This window comes from Telopea speciosissima, chromosome 7 (genome assembly GCF_018873765.1).
Source record: "Telopea speciosissima isolate NSW1024214 ecotype Mountain lineage chromosome 7, Tspe_v1, whole genome shotgun sequence".
Classification (NCBI taxonomy): Eukaryota; Viridiplantae; Streptophyta; class Magnoliopsida; order Proteales; family Proteaceae; genus Telopea; species Telopea speciosissima.
In genome coordinates, this window is record NC_057922.1 from 48,383,302 (window position 1) to 48,401,944 (window position 18,643).

An 18,643-nucleotide genomic window follows, 5' to 3' on the forward strand; every position below is an offset into this window, starting at 1 on the left:
AAGTAGACTTGGTGGCGCAGTTGGGCTCTTGTCCTCCGGAGTCTGTGGTAGTGGTGCAGTGGTTCCATTGAGCTTGGGACGGGAAGATTGTGATAGAGTCCTCCAGTCTAGAGGAAATTGATCAGCTGAGCAGGTGCTTCCTCCTATACTTGCTGGGGAACACACTATTCAGCAACAGTGGCATGAGGGTAAACATTTCTCTGGTGTGGTACCTTCGAGATCTGTCAATGGTGAAGACCTTCGACTGGGCTAGGGAGAGATACGCCCTTATACTGACGACTCTAGATTCCTTGGCGATGCAACGCACTCAATGCGTCAGCGGCACCTAGTTTGTACCAGAGGTAATTCCTTCTTCTTTTTCTCTTTGTATTTATATTTACTTGTTATGATGTTCTCTTACCTTGCATGCAGTGTTGGTGTTATGATCACCTGGGGGTACATGCTCCCAGGTTGAGGTCACAGAATGAGACTGTCTTCCCAAGGGCTAGGATGTGGTTGTCAGACAACACCCGTAATAAGGAGAGGGTGGTCCCTTTGTTGGCCATCAGAGAGATGCTGAACTGACTCTCCTCTTAAGAGGTAATATTCCCTTCTGTCTTAGAACTGACTTTGACTATGTTTGCTTGGCAGGTGGTGTGGTAACCTTTTGCCACTGTTGAGTTGGGAGTCCAGGCCTGGCTGGAGGCTGCCAGGAGATTTGTGCCTCGGTGCACGATTTTTGCCAGTCCTTCCAGGTATGCTTGGTACGTAGGTGGTAGGGCCTATCGAAAATGGCCTGGTGCCGACATGCCTTGCATCTAGCGGCCTCCCCATTTTATGATTGAGCCAAATATGCTCTCGAAGATGGAGACGCATCAATTTCTAAAGGGAGTCAATGTACGGTCCTTCGTGGAGATGAACTCGTGGGAGCACTACCGCGAGTACAAGACAAAGGAGCTAGCATGTCTTTGTCTGACTCTGGCTGGTCCACAAGTAAGTCTTTTTCACCTTTGAACTTTTGAAATTTGAATTAGTTTCTTGACGGCTAACTCACCTATGTGTATGTGTAGGATCCTACTACCACGGAGCCATTCGAGTCCGATGATGCTACTGTCGCTACCTCTACTCGGGAGACCTCCTTCGGATCTCGTCCCATGATGACTCTCATCAAACTGGTGACACTACCCTAGTGAGGTCATCCGCTGCCTCTTTGTGTTTGTATAAGGTGTCAGATGCTTTCTTTCTGGTGCTCATCTGCTCGGGCAAGGAGGTGCCCATTCCTCCGCCTTCCTAGACCGTAGCCGGCTTCCCTTGCGGTTATGACTTCATAAGTAGCTTACTTGTTTATTGACTTATTTTTCTTTCATTGCAGCAAACCATTGACTTGTGATGCAAGTCCCTGGTTATTGGTATGATGACCTATTAGGGATGGTTTTCGACTTCATGGAGCTTGCGACGTCTCTGAGTGAGCGAGTGGCTCAACTAGTAAGTTGTCTATTTCTTTATGTTGCTTTCTATATGGTAAGTACATAGAAAATATGTTGATGCTAATGTTTAGTATGCAATGCAAGAGGAGGACATCTTGGGGTACGAGGCGACGGCCAATCGGCTACAGAAGGAGAGGGACAAGGCCATAGCTACTGCCCAGTCAGCCCGACTTGTGGAGGTTTTGGTGCCCCAATTTTCGATGATCCAGACCAGTGACGGTGTTGGTGGTCACGGTGGTGTCGATGTCGATGAAGGGATGGAGGAGAGTGAGAGCAAAGAGGACGGAGATGGAGACGAAGACGATGGTGATGGTGATGGTGATGGTTCCGAGGAGTAGTAGCTCTTTTGTTTTTTGTTTTGTTTTGGATTGTATGGATGATGAACAGCTTTGGTCCTTTTGGTCCTATAAATATTTTTGAATGATTTTGATTTAATGGTAATTTAATCCATTTTTAGGATATTTTATCAATTGAATGGGTAGAATGGTCAAAATGGATGGCGTGGTTATGGGTGTGATGTGGCAAAGTTCATCGTGACCCTAGAGTATAGGTTGAGGTGTTGGAACAACACCGACGCACTGGTGTAGTGCGGACTGCCCAAAAATGCCAAAACTCACTTGGCTGTGAAATTACAGCAGTCGACATCGAACCGGTGTCGATCGACATTCAAAGAGAATCCATTGATATCAAGTAAGAGTGTTGTCGACATCGATGGTTTTTTCTGAATGTTGATTGGACTTTGAAAATAGAGATGTTATGTTCGATAGTGAACCACTTGTTGTCGACATCGAGTTCAATTCTTTGACAATACGTCGATGTCGACATGACATGGTTTGATGTCAACTCGGGGGGTCCCGAGTTTCTAATTACGATTTGTTTCCTTTTCCATCAATTAATGGGTGATGTTCTGTGATTTTCTTTCCATTCTTAGGCCCTTGCATGTCCTTGTAGGGTTTATTAAAGGCCTTGGAGAGTATAGGAAGCATCACATTCTCTCCTTTGTGAAGTTCTCTTACTCTTTGAAGGGTTCTCTTGAATTTCTCTCTCTTTTTCGCTCTATTTTCCTTTTCTCAAGTGATGGACAAGGCTTTTAGTTCATGGATCGATTTCATGTTGAGAGACGATAGTGAAGCCCTAGGGAGAGTGCATCTCCAACTGTTGGTAGGCATGAAAGCTATGGTTTTGTCTGGGATTTGGGGATTTGATTCAAGGTGCTTCTCGCTATTGGATCCCTAAGGTTCATGTGTTTCGGTTCAACACAGCTAATGTATGTCCCACTTACAAAGAGTTTCGTACTTACTTTCTTTCTTTGACTGGATCAGCATTCACATGGTACATCAATTTGCTCGCCAATTCGGTCTAGATTCGGAGAGAAATGGAAAATTGTTTCCATACTCAATTTTATCGAATAAAACCCATAGTATCTATGGTTGATCTTGCTAGGATGTGCCAACTGCCTAATGAGTTTGTGGGTAAGTTTGTTAATAGGTTTAAATTAGCATGGTACAAATGCCCTACCGTCTTACGAGAGAGTGAGTATGCCAAAATGGCCCTCGACGGATTAGCTTTCGAGTTAAGGAAGCATTGTGCTGGCCATGAGTTCTCTGATCTTAGTCAACTTGTGGCACAAGCTACGAGTAATGAAATCCTTCTTCAGGAGGAGGAAAAATGGAAAGCCTCGTCCTTCACCTATTACAAACAACAAAATTATGATTTAGCAATCAAGGGTTTTGGAGAAGGAAAATCGGTCAATTAAATTGACCTTGGCTCGAGTGATGATGTTGATTGTGAAGTCGAAATCAGTGTTGCCGACAAACCCTATGTATGTAAGGCACTGACAAGTTCTGATGAACGGTCAAAGCCTAATCTACCACCGAGACCGATGCAAACTAAAGGCTTTGATTCTAGGAACGGATATTCTTATGATATAACCAAAGCTGAATTGATATTTGATCATCTGCTTAGGGATAAGCAGATTAAATTGTCACAAGGACATCGGATTCCTCCTTTGGAGGAAATTAAAGATAAGAAATAATGTAAGTGGCACAATTCTTTTACTCACCATACTAATAGTTGTGTTGTTTTACGGATGCGCTGCAAAGAGCAATTAATGATGGTCAATTAAAGTTCCAGACAAGGATAAGGGGATCTTGATGGTAGACAAAGATCCTTTTCCATCATCGGTCAACATGGTGAATGCAAACTAATCAAAATTACTGCAGCCAAAGAAGGGAGACCCGATTGTTACCCTAAAACATCTCCAACAACATGATGAAGGGAAAATAATGGTTAGCCAGACTGAAGAAAAGTAAAAGCATAATTTTATATGGGGAGTTTGTATCCATTACAGGCGGTTCTATGAAGATCAGAAGCCACGGGATAATATGATCCATAACCCAAGACCCAACTTGAAGCTAAAGAGAGGACGCAGCCGTGAACCACGAGGAAATTCCACCTTTGACCCAAAGTTTGATCAGCACAAGCATATATCAAAACCAAAACAGAGATCACATGATCGGTCATTGACCGATATAGGATGTGGCAAGGAAGATACTCCCCCAGAAGATTGGAATATTTCAACTGTGTCTATCGGCATCAGATACCTATCAGAGATAGTGCTTCTCGTTCACCAGTGTCAGAATACAAAAATAGACCAAAAATGCATCCATCGGTTAAAGACCATATAGCCAAACCACCTGTCATGGCATCTGACCGACTAAAATCAATTATAACCATGCTGGGAAGGGGTTTGATCTAAGAGCGTCCTAAAACTCAATACCTAAATTAACACCGCCTCATGGTATGACCTAAGATCGAGGAGCATAAAGGAGGACGTTAGAATGTCTCTAGACATCCAAAGTTCCCCTTTGATGAAGTACTAGTCATGACAAAAACCCAGAAAAGGCGATGGCAGAGGCAATAGGCTACAACCCGTCGTCAGAAAGAGGGCCAAATCAAAGGAAGCCAAAAATAAAATTCAAGATAGGATTTAGGAACCGCAGAAGAAATCTCAAGAAGCAGTCAATAAAACCCTACAAAAGATGGTCAGTGAGATTAAACCTTTGAAGGTAGATGCAGATAGAATCAGCTCGAATCAAGATAAAGGAAAGTCAGAGGCTAGGAGCTTCGAAGTAATGTAGAATGTACTCCGGATTTCTCACCTCTCAAAGGCATTTCTGACTATTCTCAACAATAGTACACTGACAATAGTGAATTCGACCAATACGTAAAGATGTTGATTGGATCAGTTCCCGTGGACATCCCGATCAACATGGTTTACGTCCTCCCAAGAATTTTCTAGTTTGAGCCTGGACAAATTTTTGAGTTGGATAAAGAGGTTGAAGAGGAAGTAGGTCGACCAGAAATCATTGGAGTTAAGATTGACAATCAAGATGACACCTAGGAGGTCATAAACCATGTATAAAGGTTTCAGCCAGAGAGTTTACCTTATCAAGAGCAAACACAGGTGACTGGAGCTATTCAGTCAATGGGGCAGTAACAAAGGATTAACGATGTCCCTACCAAGGTTCAGCCAGAATTTATTTTTGAAAAACCTACAAAATAGATGACTTGACAATTGAAGCTATTATATGTTAATTCACAGATGAACGGCAAACCTCTGTCAAGAGTGTTGGTCGATAATGGTGCAGTTGTCAATATTCTCCCAACACGACTGTTGAAGAAATTAAGTAAGAGTGAAGGTGATTTGATTAGGGCTGATGTTTTGGTCACCAATTTCTTAATGGGAGCAAGTCAATCGAAAGGCATTTTGCCCACAGAACTGTAAGTAGGAGATCACGTGTCGATGACTGTGTTTTTTTGTAGAGGACGCAATGGCCAATTACAATGCATTGTTAGGACGAGATTGGATACACACAAATAGTTGTATCCCATCATCCCTCCATCAAATTTTGGTGTTTTGGACAGATGAAGGTAAGATCAAGGGTATCTGCAGACAATAGGTAGTTCTTAGTGAATGCTAGTCATGCAGAAGCAAAATTTTGGAAAGGAATGATCGGTCAAATCAAGTTTACTAGAAATGATGAGTACGGGAGACCGACTTCCATAAGTATGGTCACAACCGTCATTGCAAATATAGAGCGATTGGGATATGCAATGAATGAGTTTTTCAAACCATCTTATATAGATGGACCGTCTCCCAAGATCAAAAACCTTCATGGATAATCAGAGGCTGAAGAAAGAGACCGTGGCGAGTATCATGAAAAGGCTTTCTTTATTCGATTTTGAACAAAAGATGACATGCGACTCAGATTTTATAGCCGAGTGTGCTGAAGGTATTGCGACCTAGAGAAGCATCGGGATGGAGGATTCCTAGCCTGCACCACGTAAGATAGAAGAAATGTTGGCTGAAGTTCAAGACCCTCTAGTAGAAGTAAATTTAGGTAGTGAAGAAAATAAAAGGCCAACTTTTGTAAGTGGGTTGTTAGAAAATTCCATGCAAAGCTTGTCAATTTATTGATTGAATTCAAGGATTGTTTTACTTGGGATTATCCTGAGTTGCCTGGTCTTGATCGGAACCTAGTAGAACATCGCTTACGTATTAAGAAAGGCTTTAAACCGATCAGACAACTCCTTAGGCACATGGCTCCTGAGGTGGTTGCCAAAGTTGAAGAGGAGATAGAACTACTATTGGGGGCAGTGTTCATTAGAACCACCTGTTAAGAAAACAACGCCCAGAAGTGGTGATTTGCAGAAGAAATATGAAAAATTGAGAAGAACAAAACACAAACAACGCACAACTCAAAGGATTTACGTGGTTCACCCCCAAGATGGGAAGCTACATCCACGGCCGAGCAACAGAACAAGTTTTCACTATCTCTAAAAATGTTACAAACCCTCTACATTAGCCCTCCTACAGAGAAGAACAATATATAGAGAAGCCCTAACCCAGAAAGTACAGAAATACCCTTATAAAAAAAAAGACCACCTGATCAAGGTCGAACCAAAACTAAACATATATCGAAATACATATCATTTTGAATGTCTCAACGAGCCCAACATGACCCGTATCCACTTTTTAGGCCATTCGAGCTCGTTTCGAGGGCGAAACGGCCCTCCAAAGATCCTCTGAACAACTTTCTGGATCGAAATCAGGCTTCACCAATAACACCACCCGGTATGTTGAATGGTTAATTAACATTGTGCTAGTCATTAAGAAAAATGGAAAACTCATGGTTTGCATCGACTTCAAGGATTTGAATTCTGCGACACCTAAAGATGGGTACCCAATGCTAATGGTTGATATGCTGATAGTTTCGACCTCTAAGCACTGAATTCTATCATTTATGGACGGTCATTTAGGGTACAACCAGATCTTTATAGCAGAGGAAGATGTATCTAAAACGACATTTAGATGCCCAGGGACATTAGAAACATACGAATGGGTGGTTATGCCATTCAGATTAAAGAACGCAGGAGCTACGTATCAATGCCCATGAATACCATCTTTCACTCTATGATTGGTAAATTCATGGAAGTGCATATTGATGATGTAGCAATTAAGTCGTCTGAAGAGACCAATCATCTCAATCATTTGCGGAAATCATTCGAGAAAATGAGGTGTCATGGTTTAAAGATAATCCACTCAAGTGTGCCTTTGGGGTATCAGCTGGAAATATTTTGGGATTTCTAGTACACCAAAAAGGGATTGAAGTGGATAAGAACAAGGCCAAGGCCATAATCCAAGCCACATCACCAAGGAATAACAAGGAGCTGCAAAAATTCTTGGGACAAGTGAATTTCCTCCGCATATTTAAGTCTTGGGCAAATTGTTATCTGATCGAGTAGCACTTGCACTAGCGTGAGGGGCCAATGAGATTTCTCGTAGGGGTGTCAAACAGTTGGTTTGGCCAGGTTTCGGCGGGGCTGAATTGGTTTCAGGCTCAGAATGAGTGAGACCAAAACCAAATCGTTAAGAAACTTTGGTTTTCGATCGGTTTTGGTTTTGGTATAGTGTGGTTTTAGTTTATTTTGGTTTTTCAATATCAGGTTAATACTAGTTTAGATCGTTTTGTTTTCGAGTTTGAACTATAATGAAATCTTACATTCATAACTTGTAGTGAAGAAAGATTCAATGATAACACTTTAATTCACCTTCCCCAAGTCAAAACAAGTAAACAACCATGAATAGAAAAATTGATTTGATATGTTCACGTTGTAATCCTAACAAAGAAGAATAAATTGCAAGGGGAAGAATGGAAGATAATTAATATTTAAATCAATGGATAAATAGAGTTTGTAGCAAAATCATTGTTATATATCATATAGTTATTTATCAGTAATTGTAACGGGAAGACCCTAATTAATATTGAAATCAATGGATAGTCATTGAGAAGAAAATTGATATTGCAACTACAAAATGAACCCTACTATCAAATCATTTATTTGACAATCTAATTAATTTTGTATAGTGAACAAGGAGATCAATGGAAGAAGCATTGTTACAAATCTGTTTCCCTATTCATAACCTCATACTCATTAATTTGTAACAATTCCCCTTGCAACCAGAAATTTCTTACTAATATTGAAATCAATGGATAATCAATTCACCTATTTATAACCTTATGTTCAATGATTTTTGTATCAGTTTCATTCGATTCGATTCTCGGTTTGGATATCAGTTGGTTCGGTGCGGTCCCATTTTCAGCCGAACCCATCATACCCCAATCCAAAACCAATCCAATTCAGTTTGGTCTGGGGTTTTTTCAGTCGGTTTAGGTCATTCTTAACGGTTCGAGCTAGGTTTTGACACCCTTATCAACATGGATGGGATTTAAGATTTCATTGGGGGAGGGGGTGGGATGGTAATTTCATGCGCTCCTATGTCTGGGCACAGGAACCACGTGATCACGTAGTGTTCTTAAGTTTTAGTTTACAATATTAACCAACAAAGTGTTCCTCCCTCAACCATGTATGATTCTTGACCTTTTTACTCTTGACTTCCCTCCACCTCCCCCTTCTTCGATAAGGCTGCAATCCTCCATACTTCACAGAACAAAATTAAAAAGCAGGGGTTACAAAAAAAAGGAAAAAAATTAAAGTAAAAACAGTTGTGTATAAATGTATAATCTTCAATGGGAAGATTTTAGATCATATGTGGTACATACAATAAAAATGGAATTACAATTTTTATTTTTTTTCTAATATGGAGGTTTAATCCAAAAAAAATTCTTGGGATACTCCTTGCAGTGTACATCACCCAAATGACTAGTAGATTTGTAACTTTTCCCAGCTTTAAAAGAGTAGAACTTTGGGTCCTGATCAGGTAGACAATAATAGATCCTATTCATCATCACCCTTGTTGTTCGCTCCTTCTTAGAAATCACAATCGATGTGCTTGATGAGCTAACAAACAATGCTTTATCTTTCAAGTTTTCAACTTTGATCCACTTCATCTTTGATCTATCGAGCTTGTGAACCAAAACCCAACGATCTAAACTGCTCATAAGAACAAGTAAGAGCTCTCCATCATCTTCATCTCCCACCATAAAACTACTATAACCAGCAGTTGGGACATGCCATATCGCCATAGGTTCTGCAAGAACATTCCATGATTGTTGATCAACATCATAGGTTGCTAATCCACCACGAATAGTTGAGCAATAGAACTTCTTCTTCAAATAGACTACATCTTTAATGGGCGAAAACCCGCCGGAGAAACTTTTCGAGCTCCAAACCTTGTCTCCTTGTCTACATATGCTGATATTAACCTTATTAGTGAAGCACAAAACGAAGAATATGCAATCAGGTGAAGTGGGTATTGAAGAAAATGTTGCAACATCGAATTTAGAATTCAAGTCAGGTAAGTCGATCCTCTGGTTGATGAAGGGAGAGTAGAGAAAGAATGAATTAGTACAAATGAAATCCGAACAAGGGCGAGATAGTAAGAGCCAACCAAATTTGGTGCTACAAACTTGAGTTTTATTATCAGATTCTTCAATGCCTTTAATTTTGATGGAGTGAGATTTCTTGTTCTTGGTCGAAGATGGAGCGATGAGTTCAGATGGTGAAGTTAATTGGCGATAAGAGTTTGCTGTCATTAGCCATGGAATTTGATGATGATGACACAGGGGAGGATGAAGGTGACATTGATGATATCTGATCAGTTGTTGAGTTGGGGGAAACTCTATGGATCTCCATCTCTTGCAGATTGAATGGAAAGTTGTTATATCACTTAAATATAGAACTGACATTATACATTCTAGAATCTCAGTTGGAAGATCAGCCCAAGAACGATGCTCTGTTTTGCTCTTTTTCTTCTGTCTCAGACATGTGAACTTTTCTGTCTTCATAGTTTTTGTTTTCCTTGGTGCCATGATACTCACCTTCAATTATATAGAGAGAAGAGAATTGAATTAGTAAACCAAACTTGATGATGAAAAGAACGAAGGGATTCAAGAACTTGAAAAATCAGCGAAAAGAATCAATTGCTTATATAGTTCTGATGAGCCACAGATTCCTATTCGAGTTGGGTCTCTCTCTATCTATCTATCTTTAGAGTAAGAAATTTGGAGGGAAAGTCTTCAAATAACGTTTCTCCATTGCTAATAAACAGATTTGCAGAGAAGGGAATCTTACCTCTGCGGCAGACCTGAGAGTCTTCTCCTTGTAGCTTCTACTTCGAATCTCTCTGAGAAACTTTGGTGATGAGAGATTGTGAGAGTATGTTACGGTGTTTCAAGGATTTGAAAGAGATTGGGGAAGGAAGATATAAATAGAAACTTTCTTGCAAACTCAAACATCAAACAGAAATTAGAAGTCAGAAGTCACATCAGGACTCTTATTTCCTTTTTTATTTTTTGAACTTTTTGAAATCTATCTTGATGTGTACGTAACCTTTCTATGATCCCTCCTCCTCCAACGGCCTCTCACCGGTCCGAATACAGTTTGTGGGTCTAGACCGGCAAACTGGATTCGGACCATGTGGCGGGCCTAAGACAATTCCTGGCTTCAGTGGACGGAATTTGGGTGCTAAGGGATGGCCCAAGACCCGGGAAATCTCGTCTCGTTAAGAGGTTGTAGACCTTGAGGCGTTAATCTACTATTCTGGCGGGAATTCGGCGAAATAGTGGGTCCATGAGTGGCAGCTCTTAAGGAAAATTTTTTAAGGATTATATGGGTATTTTGATAAAATTCCTATATAGAGTTTCGATAAATATGTAGCAAGAGTTCTTTCTTTGTAACGGAATTTGAGAGAGGTGAGAAGACAAGCAGCTATTCTTACTCTTTCGGGTAAGGGTGTCAACGTGTACCAAGTACCGAATACCGAAACCATTTCCATACTGAATTATCGATATTGAATCATACTAAATTTATTCAGTATGATATTGATATGAGATATACCTATCGAGTCGGTATTCGATACGGTATTGGTATGGACCATAATACTTAAAATACACCATACTAAACCGATATCGTACTGGAAATACTAGTTTTAATTTTTGTCGAACAATATCGAACTGATTCGGTATATCGGTATGAGATATCTGCACCGAATCATTATGGGGCATATGTGTAGTGTACCAAAACCATACCGATTGACATCCTTACTCTTAGCGATGTTTTGTAACTCGAATCACTTAAATCTGTTGGATATTGAGTGAGAAATAGTTAAATTAATTCATTGGTGTCAAATTGTAGGCATGGAACAAGAACTCGCAAGATCTCGCAAATATCTCGCTATTTCAAAAGCTTGAGACAAGATGAAAGTTGAAATCCCATTTTAGCCCAACTCGGTCGAAATCTCGGTTAGGTCGAGATCTCGACCAGACCGAGATTTCAACCCAAACACCATTATATGAGTGTCAGATCTTGACCGAGAGGCGAGATCTCAGTGGTTTTGGTCATCTCGGTGAAAAATCTTGGTATACAGACACTTATTTATGCCAGAAACCAAGACACACTTATTTATGCCTAAATCAGATTTAAGCAATCTTGGACCTGTTAGAAAGTTTTCTAACAAATCCAAAATAGGTTGTATACCAACTTTCATGACCAACGTAGGTCTAAAACCCACTGAAACCAGCCAACGAGTTAAAAAATAAAAAAAAAAAAAAAAAACCCCAACTTGCTTTTTGGCCAAGTCGAGACCTATACTCGAGACGAGTTCTTGAACCATGATTGTAGGTATGATACTGCTAAACCAATCAAGGAGGAGCTTGATATCCTTCACTATGCGTTTTAGCCAATTTAGAAGAGTTTTTTTAGATGGCTAAAAATGAGTCGACATATTTGGGGTGGAATCCTAAAGTTTGGGATCAAATTTAGCTCAAAAGGCAGGGAAAATAGAGTTCAAACTGGGAGAATTACTTTGGAACACACGAACACAGGAACACGACAGCCACATGGCAAGTTCACAGGTCTGGTTCGGGTATGGATGTGGATCTGGTCTTTTGACCATTTTGGTAATTTCCCATGTTACTTCCTCCAATTGCTTTGAGATGAATGAATCAGAGCACTAGTTGGGGATTAGACAAGACATCTAAAGCTCAAAACAGATCTCCATACTACCAATAGAGCTTCCCATCATCACCATTGTATATGACTCACAAAATGGTGTGTACGCCCAACTGTCCTTTAATCTTCAACCCAGTTGCTATAATTTTCTGGAACTTAGACCATTACAACGCCACTTTGGAGTTACTTTGAAGCCACAATTTTTAGCAAATTTAATTTGGTAATCTCCATTCAAAATCAAGGAAGGATACACAGCGCTAGCAGCAAGAGCTGCAGAGACATCGAATGGATATGTTGTCCACTGAAATTCCTACCGACGATTTGCTTACTAGTCCACGAAATCCACTTGTCTCCGACAATCAGGCTAGGTGAAAGAACTGATAAATCTTAGATCTGCAGAGCCCCGGCAAGACAATTGATAACGTCATAGATTACAATTTTTCCAAGACAAAAGAAACAACTGTTAAATTGGAAATGTCAAAAACACTACTAAACATAATGTTTTTCCTGCAGAAAAAAAAGGGTGTACCCAATGCATAAGGCTCCTACCACTGCAGTGTCTGGGAAAGGTCATAATGTACGCAGCCCTAACCTCTACTTCATGGAGAGGCTGTTAAATGACTTGAACCCGCGACCACCAGATCACAATGGAGCAACCTCACTGTTACGCCGAGGTCTGCCATCTTGCTTTCCCTGAAAACTAACCAATTACAATTGCAACAGGTGCCACATCGACTCGACATTTTACCCGACAATGCTATGGTCAAACCAGTGCACTCACCCATAGTGAATACGCCAAATAAGTTCAAATACTTCTGCAAACAAGATCATTCAACCTGATCAAATAGAAGGATCCATGGAATGTTTTCAAGTTCAAGAGAGCAAAACAGTTGTTTCCAATTCAAAAGGCATCGTGATGGAAAAGAAAATTTAAATATGTTCTTGATTCTCTTTCATTTTTAACATTATTGAACCAAAACAATAAAAGATGTGCCAGCAGAGCAGGCCCTCTAGCTTGTTTCCCTACCTATCACAAATCCGGGAAAAAAATAATAATAATACAGTTGGATCTCAAAAAAAATGCGCAACCCCTGATGCTGGCAAGAGCCACCATCAATCAAATTATTGATTTTCAAGGTGTTGGGGAGTAATAAAGAGAGAAAGACAAACTGCAAGTCCTTAAGCTGCAGACTCCTTTGAAATCTTCTCAGCCTTGGCGATGAACTCTTCGATTCCTCCAACCATGCAGAAGGATTGCTCAGGAAGGTCATCAAATTTCCTGTCCAATACTCCCTGCAAGCATTCAGCACATCATAAATACATTAGTGATTACACAAAAGGGTATAAATCATGAAACACCATTAAATAATGATGCCACACATATACATCATAGTTATCACGGCGTCTAGGAGACCCGAGGCATTGGAGAGGGTCCAAAATCAAGGCGATACCAACTAGGCAACCAAGGCATCCGCCTAGGCGCCCAAGTTGACCAAGGCGTCTGGACGCCTAGGCGATGCCTTGACAACTATAATAATACATTAGTGATTACACAAAAGGGTATCAATCATCACACACCATTAAATAATGATGGCAATGACAAGGAAACTTCAAAAAGAAAAAAATGGAATCAGAGCCAAATTCAACTAGAATTATGACAACCAACCCCAAGGTGACAGATTCATCTGATAGTATAATTCAGCCAAATTTAACTAGAAGTAATGACAGCAAAGGGGCCAAAAAATGTACAGAAAATGTACACTATGAAAAGAAGAATTATTGGAGAACCAATAACTATAATAAATAAGCCACCAAATTAAATTCAAGCACCTAATTATTTGACAAATGGGAATAAACAGAACACCCATAACTCCCACAAGAACAGAAGAGATAATAGTCCCTAATGCCTCAAAAAAATCCAATAAATAGGCTGCCAAACGCATTAAGACCAATAACAAACTTATCACCTAAGGATATGAGAGACCTAGGTCAAATAATAAATACCAAAATCATTTAGGAAACTAAGAACCAAAGAAAAAGAACACTAGGAATTGTACCAGGAGGAATAATGACAAAAAATACAGTATATATTAATACATGAGAGAGGTTTAGCGCACACCAACCCACTGTGCAAAATGGAGTGTGGGCACCTAGATCTGCCACATGTCAGGTTGGTCTGAAATTTTATGGACAGGTAGCCGAAGGTCCCCTGATCACATATGAAATCTTAGCCCAAACTGAGTTGATTACACTGAAAAACAAAGCATTGAAAAATCCAAGACTACAAAGGAACACATGACTACAAGGGGTGCATGCAATTATATGTGAGGATAAATAATGGGCAATTATATATGAGGATAAATAATTGAATTTGAGGCTCAAATTTGACAATTGATCAATTTAATCTTACCTAGATAGCCAACTATCAGAATTGCCACATCACTCCTCCACAGCTAACAATGTTATACTGGAAGGGGGAAACAACGGAAATCAAGATTATTCAGGCACTAGAAGTGCACACATGATATGAGCCCACCGCCCATCTGGGCAAAAGTAGTTGCAGGAGCTGGATCTGTCAAGTCATCAGCAGGCACATAAATAGCTTGGACTGATGTGATTGAACCTTTCTTAGTTGTGGTAATATGCTCTTGAAGGCCTCCAAGATCTGTAGCCAAAGTTGGTTGATATCCGACAGCAGACGGGATACGACCAAGCAAGGTAGACACCTCTGAGTTCGCCTGCAAAATAAAAAGTTTTTCAGAAAAAACGCTCAAAGAATAAAGAGTTTATCTACCAACATTTTCTTCCCATATGTGTTTTTGTTATTTGGAAGGGGGGAGGGGGGCAAGTGCATAGAGAAGCAGCACTTTTAAGACAACTGAGCTTACTTGAGTGAAACGGAAAATGTTGTCAATGAAGAGAAGCACATCTTGCCTCTCAGCATCACGGAAGTGCTCAGCCACTGTGAGCCCAGCAAGCCCCACACGCGTACGCGCACCAGGAGGCTCATTCATTTGACCATACACGAACACACTTGCCATCACTCTGGTGAAATAGGAACATTGAGGTTCAAACACAAGCAAATATGGAAAACTGTGAAACAGATACAAGCACAGGAAAAAAAAATGAGCCACAAAAAAATGAACCTGCTTATCCCCTAACTTGATAACACCACTCTCGATCATTTCCCTGTAAAGATCATTACCCTCACGAGTACGCTCACCAACACCAGCAAAGACAGAGAAACCACCTGAATGAATAGTAAAGTACAACATTCAACACTAGAAGTACACTACAAATACAATTAACAGTTTCAGATTCACGTCTATAAAATCTAACCGTGACCTTTGGCAACATTGTTAATCAGTTCCATGATGAGCACCGTCTTCCCTACACCAGCACCACCAAACAAACCAATCTTTCCTCCTCTCTGGTATGGTGCAAGGAGATCCACAACCTGTAGATATATGAAATACAAATTGGACATTCACACAGTTCAGAAAAGGAACAGCAAAAATTTTCCTACAGACAGTAATTTCGAAACAAAGCAGAACACAAGGGATGAAACAGCTTGGAATGAACACACATACATTTAATAAATGGCAAGAAAATTAAAATAATGGAAAAAATGTATAAACCTTAATTCCAGTGACTAGGATCTGTTGCTCAGTTGCCTGTTCAACAAATGATGGAGCTTCACGGAGGATGGGTAGGAAATGATCAATTTCTATTAAGATGGAAAATAGAGACATCAAAAAATAATTTAACAATAGAAAGAAAAAGCATAAAACACCCCCGAATGAATGATATACATGGAAAAGGGTCAAATTTCTTACTTATATCACGTCTCTCATCAATAGGCTCTCCAATCACATTCATGATACGGGCTAGAGTAGCTCTACCCACAGGAAACTAAAAATTCAGAAACGACCCAAATAAGCTAAGAACAACAACAATAGACCCACCTCAGTAGCAATTAAGAGCATTAATACCAACAAAAAAAAAAAATTGAAACATAAGCACAGCCTTGTCAAAAATAATAAGGTGATCTGAAGGACTATAGGGGGAAAAGGTATTCATAATTTGATTATGAATGATAAGATGTGAACCATTTCAATTTTGAAATTGAACTGCTGTAGTAAATGCAACCAGAAAATATACATGAATATAACCTAAAGATAAATGCTAAGATGATTGGATAATGAATTTCAGATCTAACAAGTAAAAAAATTTGATCCTCAATTCTAGACAACATCATTTCCCAACAAAGAATTGAAATGAGTGGGTTATTATTCTTTATTCAGAATCTAATGTTTTAGCCCCGAAGAGCTATCCCCTATCCCTAACCTGTGCATCAATACAGATCCATTGCTGGCACAAAAGAAATGGATGGCATTGTAAGAATGAAAATTCAAGTAGACTATTTCTGAAAAATTGCCAAACACAAGCTAAAACCAGAGATTTGGAGCCAATCCATTATACAAATGTTGTTCCACTATCCTCATTCCTTTCAACAATGTGCCAAAAGATGGTTCTTCCTACCTATAAAAAAATTCTCTCACTGAATCCAGGAGATGATCTGAGAAGTTACTTATCGTAATAATACATGAATAAGTAATGAAACACATGGCAATTAATACCAATGGAAACTCCGAAACTAAAACTAACAAGCCACTTAGCTTTACTTTGAGGTAAAAAATAACCAGCAAAACGAGATCAAGAGATTTAAACAGGTGTCACAAAAAAAGACACAAATCTAATTCTCTCTCGGAAAAACTCTCATGTGGAAGGGGGAGAATACAATTAGAATTATAAACCAATTCTTAGACCTATTCATCAGAGAGAAAAACCAAATGTTAACAAAGTTCAAAATTCATAAGCTTTCCATCGACAACAATCAGAAGTTTTTGTCGCACAGAACCCAATTACATCAACATCTACATTGTGTTTTCCAAGGATCAATCATAAGGATCCAGAGATTAAAATTTAAAAAAAAAAAAAAAACTTTAATTCAGATAAAGGTATGAAAGCCTAGAAATAAACAGTTCTGCTATCAACCCTAACAGCAACAGAAACTATAGTTCAGCTGAAACATATTACAAAATAAAAAATACTCACAGTAATCGGAGAACCAGTGTTGAGCATCCTCTGACCATGAACGAGACCCTCAGTCCCGTCCATGGCAATGGTCCTCACCATGTTCTCACCCAAGTGCTGAGCAACTTCAAGAACCAAACGGATCGAATTGTCCAAGACCTCGAGAGCAGTCAAGATCGGAGGCAAACCCTCATCAAATCGGACATCGACACCGATGCCCTGACAGACACGACCGATCGAGCCAGCACCGGTGAACTCATCGGTGATCTTGCCGCTAGGGCCAGCCCCATTCGTTGGAGGCGTAGAAGGCGAGGTGCAGCAACTGCTGCTGAAGTGGCGTAATCTACCGCGCGATTGAGGAGATAACCCTTGGGAGAAGCGCGAGTAGAAGGAGAAGGAGAAGGACTTCTCGGGTGAATGATCGATGATGATGGCTTCGACGTTTTAGTGTACGGTATTAGATCGGTATCGGTCAAAATGCTGAGTCATTACATCTTTTTGGTATAGGACATGGTATCGGTCCGGTATCGGCTAAAAATAATAAATAAATAAAAATACAAAAAAAATCTAAAAAAATTCAAATAGTTACCCAAAATAATTAAGGAAAATTACACTGTCACCTCCTGAGGTTTGTATTAAATATAGAGCGATCCCCTGTGTTTCTAAATTATATAGCCTCACCCCCTGAGTGAACAGTGAGTAAACAGTGTTAAATAATACATTTTAAATATCAACTTTGCCCTCTTCTAATATCCTGTTAATACTCAGTGGGAAATTCCAACTTTATCATCTTCTTCCCCAAATTTGAAGTTGCCTCCCTGACCTAAGATTTGGGGCATTGTGAATCCAATCTAGTTCGATCTCTCTTGGTTCATGTTTGTCCAAACTGAGATTTGGGGCATCGGTTGTTCTCCCCTGGGCGATCCCATCTCTGGATTATTGCCTCCAAAATCTTCTTCTGTTGTGAGATACATACTCCGATCTACATGTGAACCTACCCCTAGAGAGAATAGTTAAAGGAGGCGAGGAACTACAGAGCTAGGGTTATGGCTTTTAGAAAATGACGTTTAAGCGCAGGAATGGTGGCCGCAACAAGCATGGCCGTGGGCACGTGAACTTCATCCGCTGCCCTAACTGTGGCAAGTGTTGCCCTAAGGATAAGGCTATCAAGAGGTTTCTTGTGAGAAACATTGTTGAACAAGCTGCGGTTAGGGATGCTCCAGAAGCTTGTGTTTATGATGGTTATACGCTTCCCAAGCTGTATGTGAAGATGCAATACTGCGTCTCCTGTGCGATCCAATCGCACGTTGTAAGGGTTCGTTCTTGGACTGACAGAAGAAAGAGGGAGCCACCTCAGCGCTTTAGGCATCGGGAAGACATGCCAAAGCCTGGGCAAGCCCCACGCCCAGCTGGAGCTGCGAATCCTAGGCGTGTTTGAAAGCTTTTAAGAATCTCAGTTCATCCATCTGGGCAATGGGATATTTTATGAAATGTTTTGTTTTGTGTCGTTATGGTTTTTCTTAGATTCTACCATTAGGGGAGTAAAGGTTTTGCTCAGACTAAAATTTCCCATAATTGAATCATCCACATATTAATTGTTAGGT

The 18,643-nt window shown here is 40.1% G+C and overlaps 2 protein-coding genes and 1 pseudogene across 5 annotated transcripts in view; 2 read left to right on the forward strand and 1 right to left on the reverse strand.

The window, feature by feature from the left end:
* The first annotated feature begins 490 nt into the window (after positions 1–490).
* Positions 491–18,638, forward strand: LOC122667173 (40S ribosomal protein S26-1-like). 2 transcript variants are annotated; one of them, XM_043863397.1, is made up of 3 exons: positions 491–511; positions 7,272–7,281; positions 18,099–18,638. In XM_043863397.1, exon 3 carries the CDS (start codon positions 18,100–18,102, stop codon positions 18,475–18,477), a length of 378 nt encoding a protein of 125 aa, XP_043719332.1. In that variant the 5' UTR covers positions 491–511; positions 7,272–7,281; position 18,099; the 3' UTR covers positions 18,478–18,638. The 2 variants fall into 2 exon arrangements, with proteins under 2 accessions (XP_043719332.1, XP_043719331.1); XM_043863396.1 differs by lacking the exons at positions 491–511; positions 7,272–7,281 and adding an exon at positions 17,685–17,695 and having other exon boundaries at positions 18,044–18,638.
* The window catches only part of LOC122667170 (alpha-1,3/1,6-mannosyltransferase ALG2), a 40,587-nt gene continuing 29,328 nt past the window's right edge, over positions 7,385–18,643 (forward strand). For all 3 annotated transcript variants that reach the window (XM_043863393.1, XM_043863392.1, XM_043863394.1), the window contains exon 1: positions 7,385–7,397. The gene's annotated coding sequence lies outside the window, so the exon portion shown is untranslated. The remainder of the gene's footprint in view (positions 7,398–18,643) is intronic.
* LOC122668648 lies at positions 13,122–17,829 on the reverse strand (annotated as a pseudogene).

What these genes read in the sequence shown, in the direction of transcription:
- LOC122667173 (XM_043863397.1), top strand. Translation starts at nt 18,100, where the DNA reads ATGACGTTTAAGCGCAGGAATGGTGGCCGCAACAAGCATGGCCGTGGG.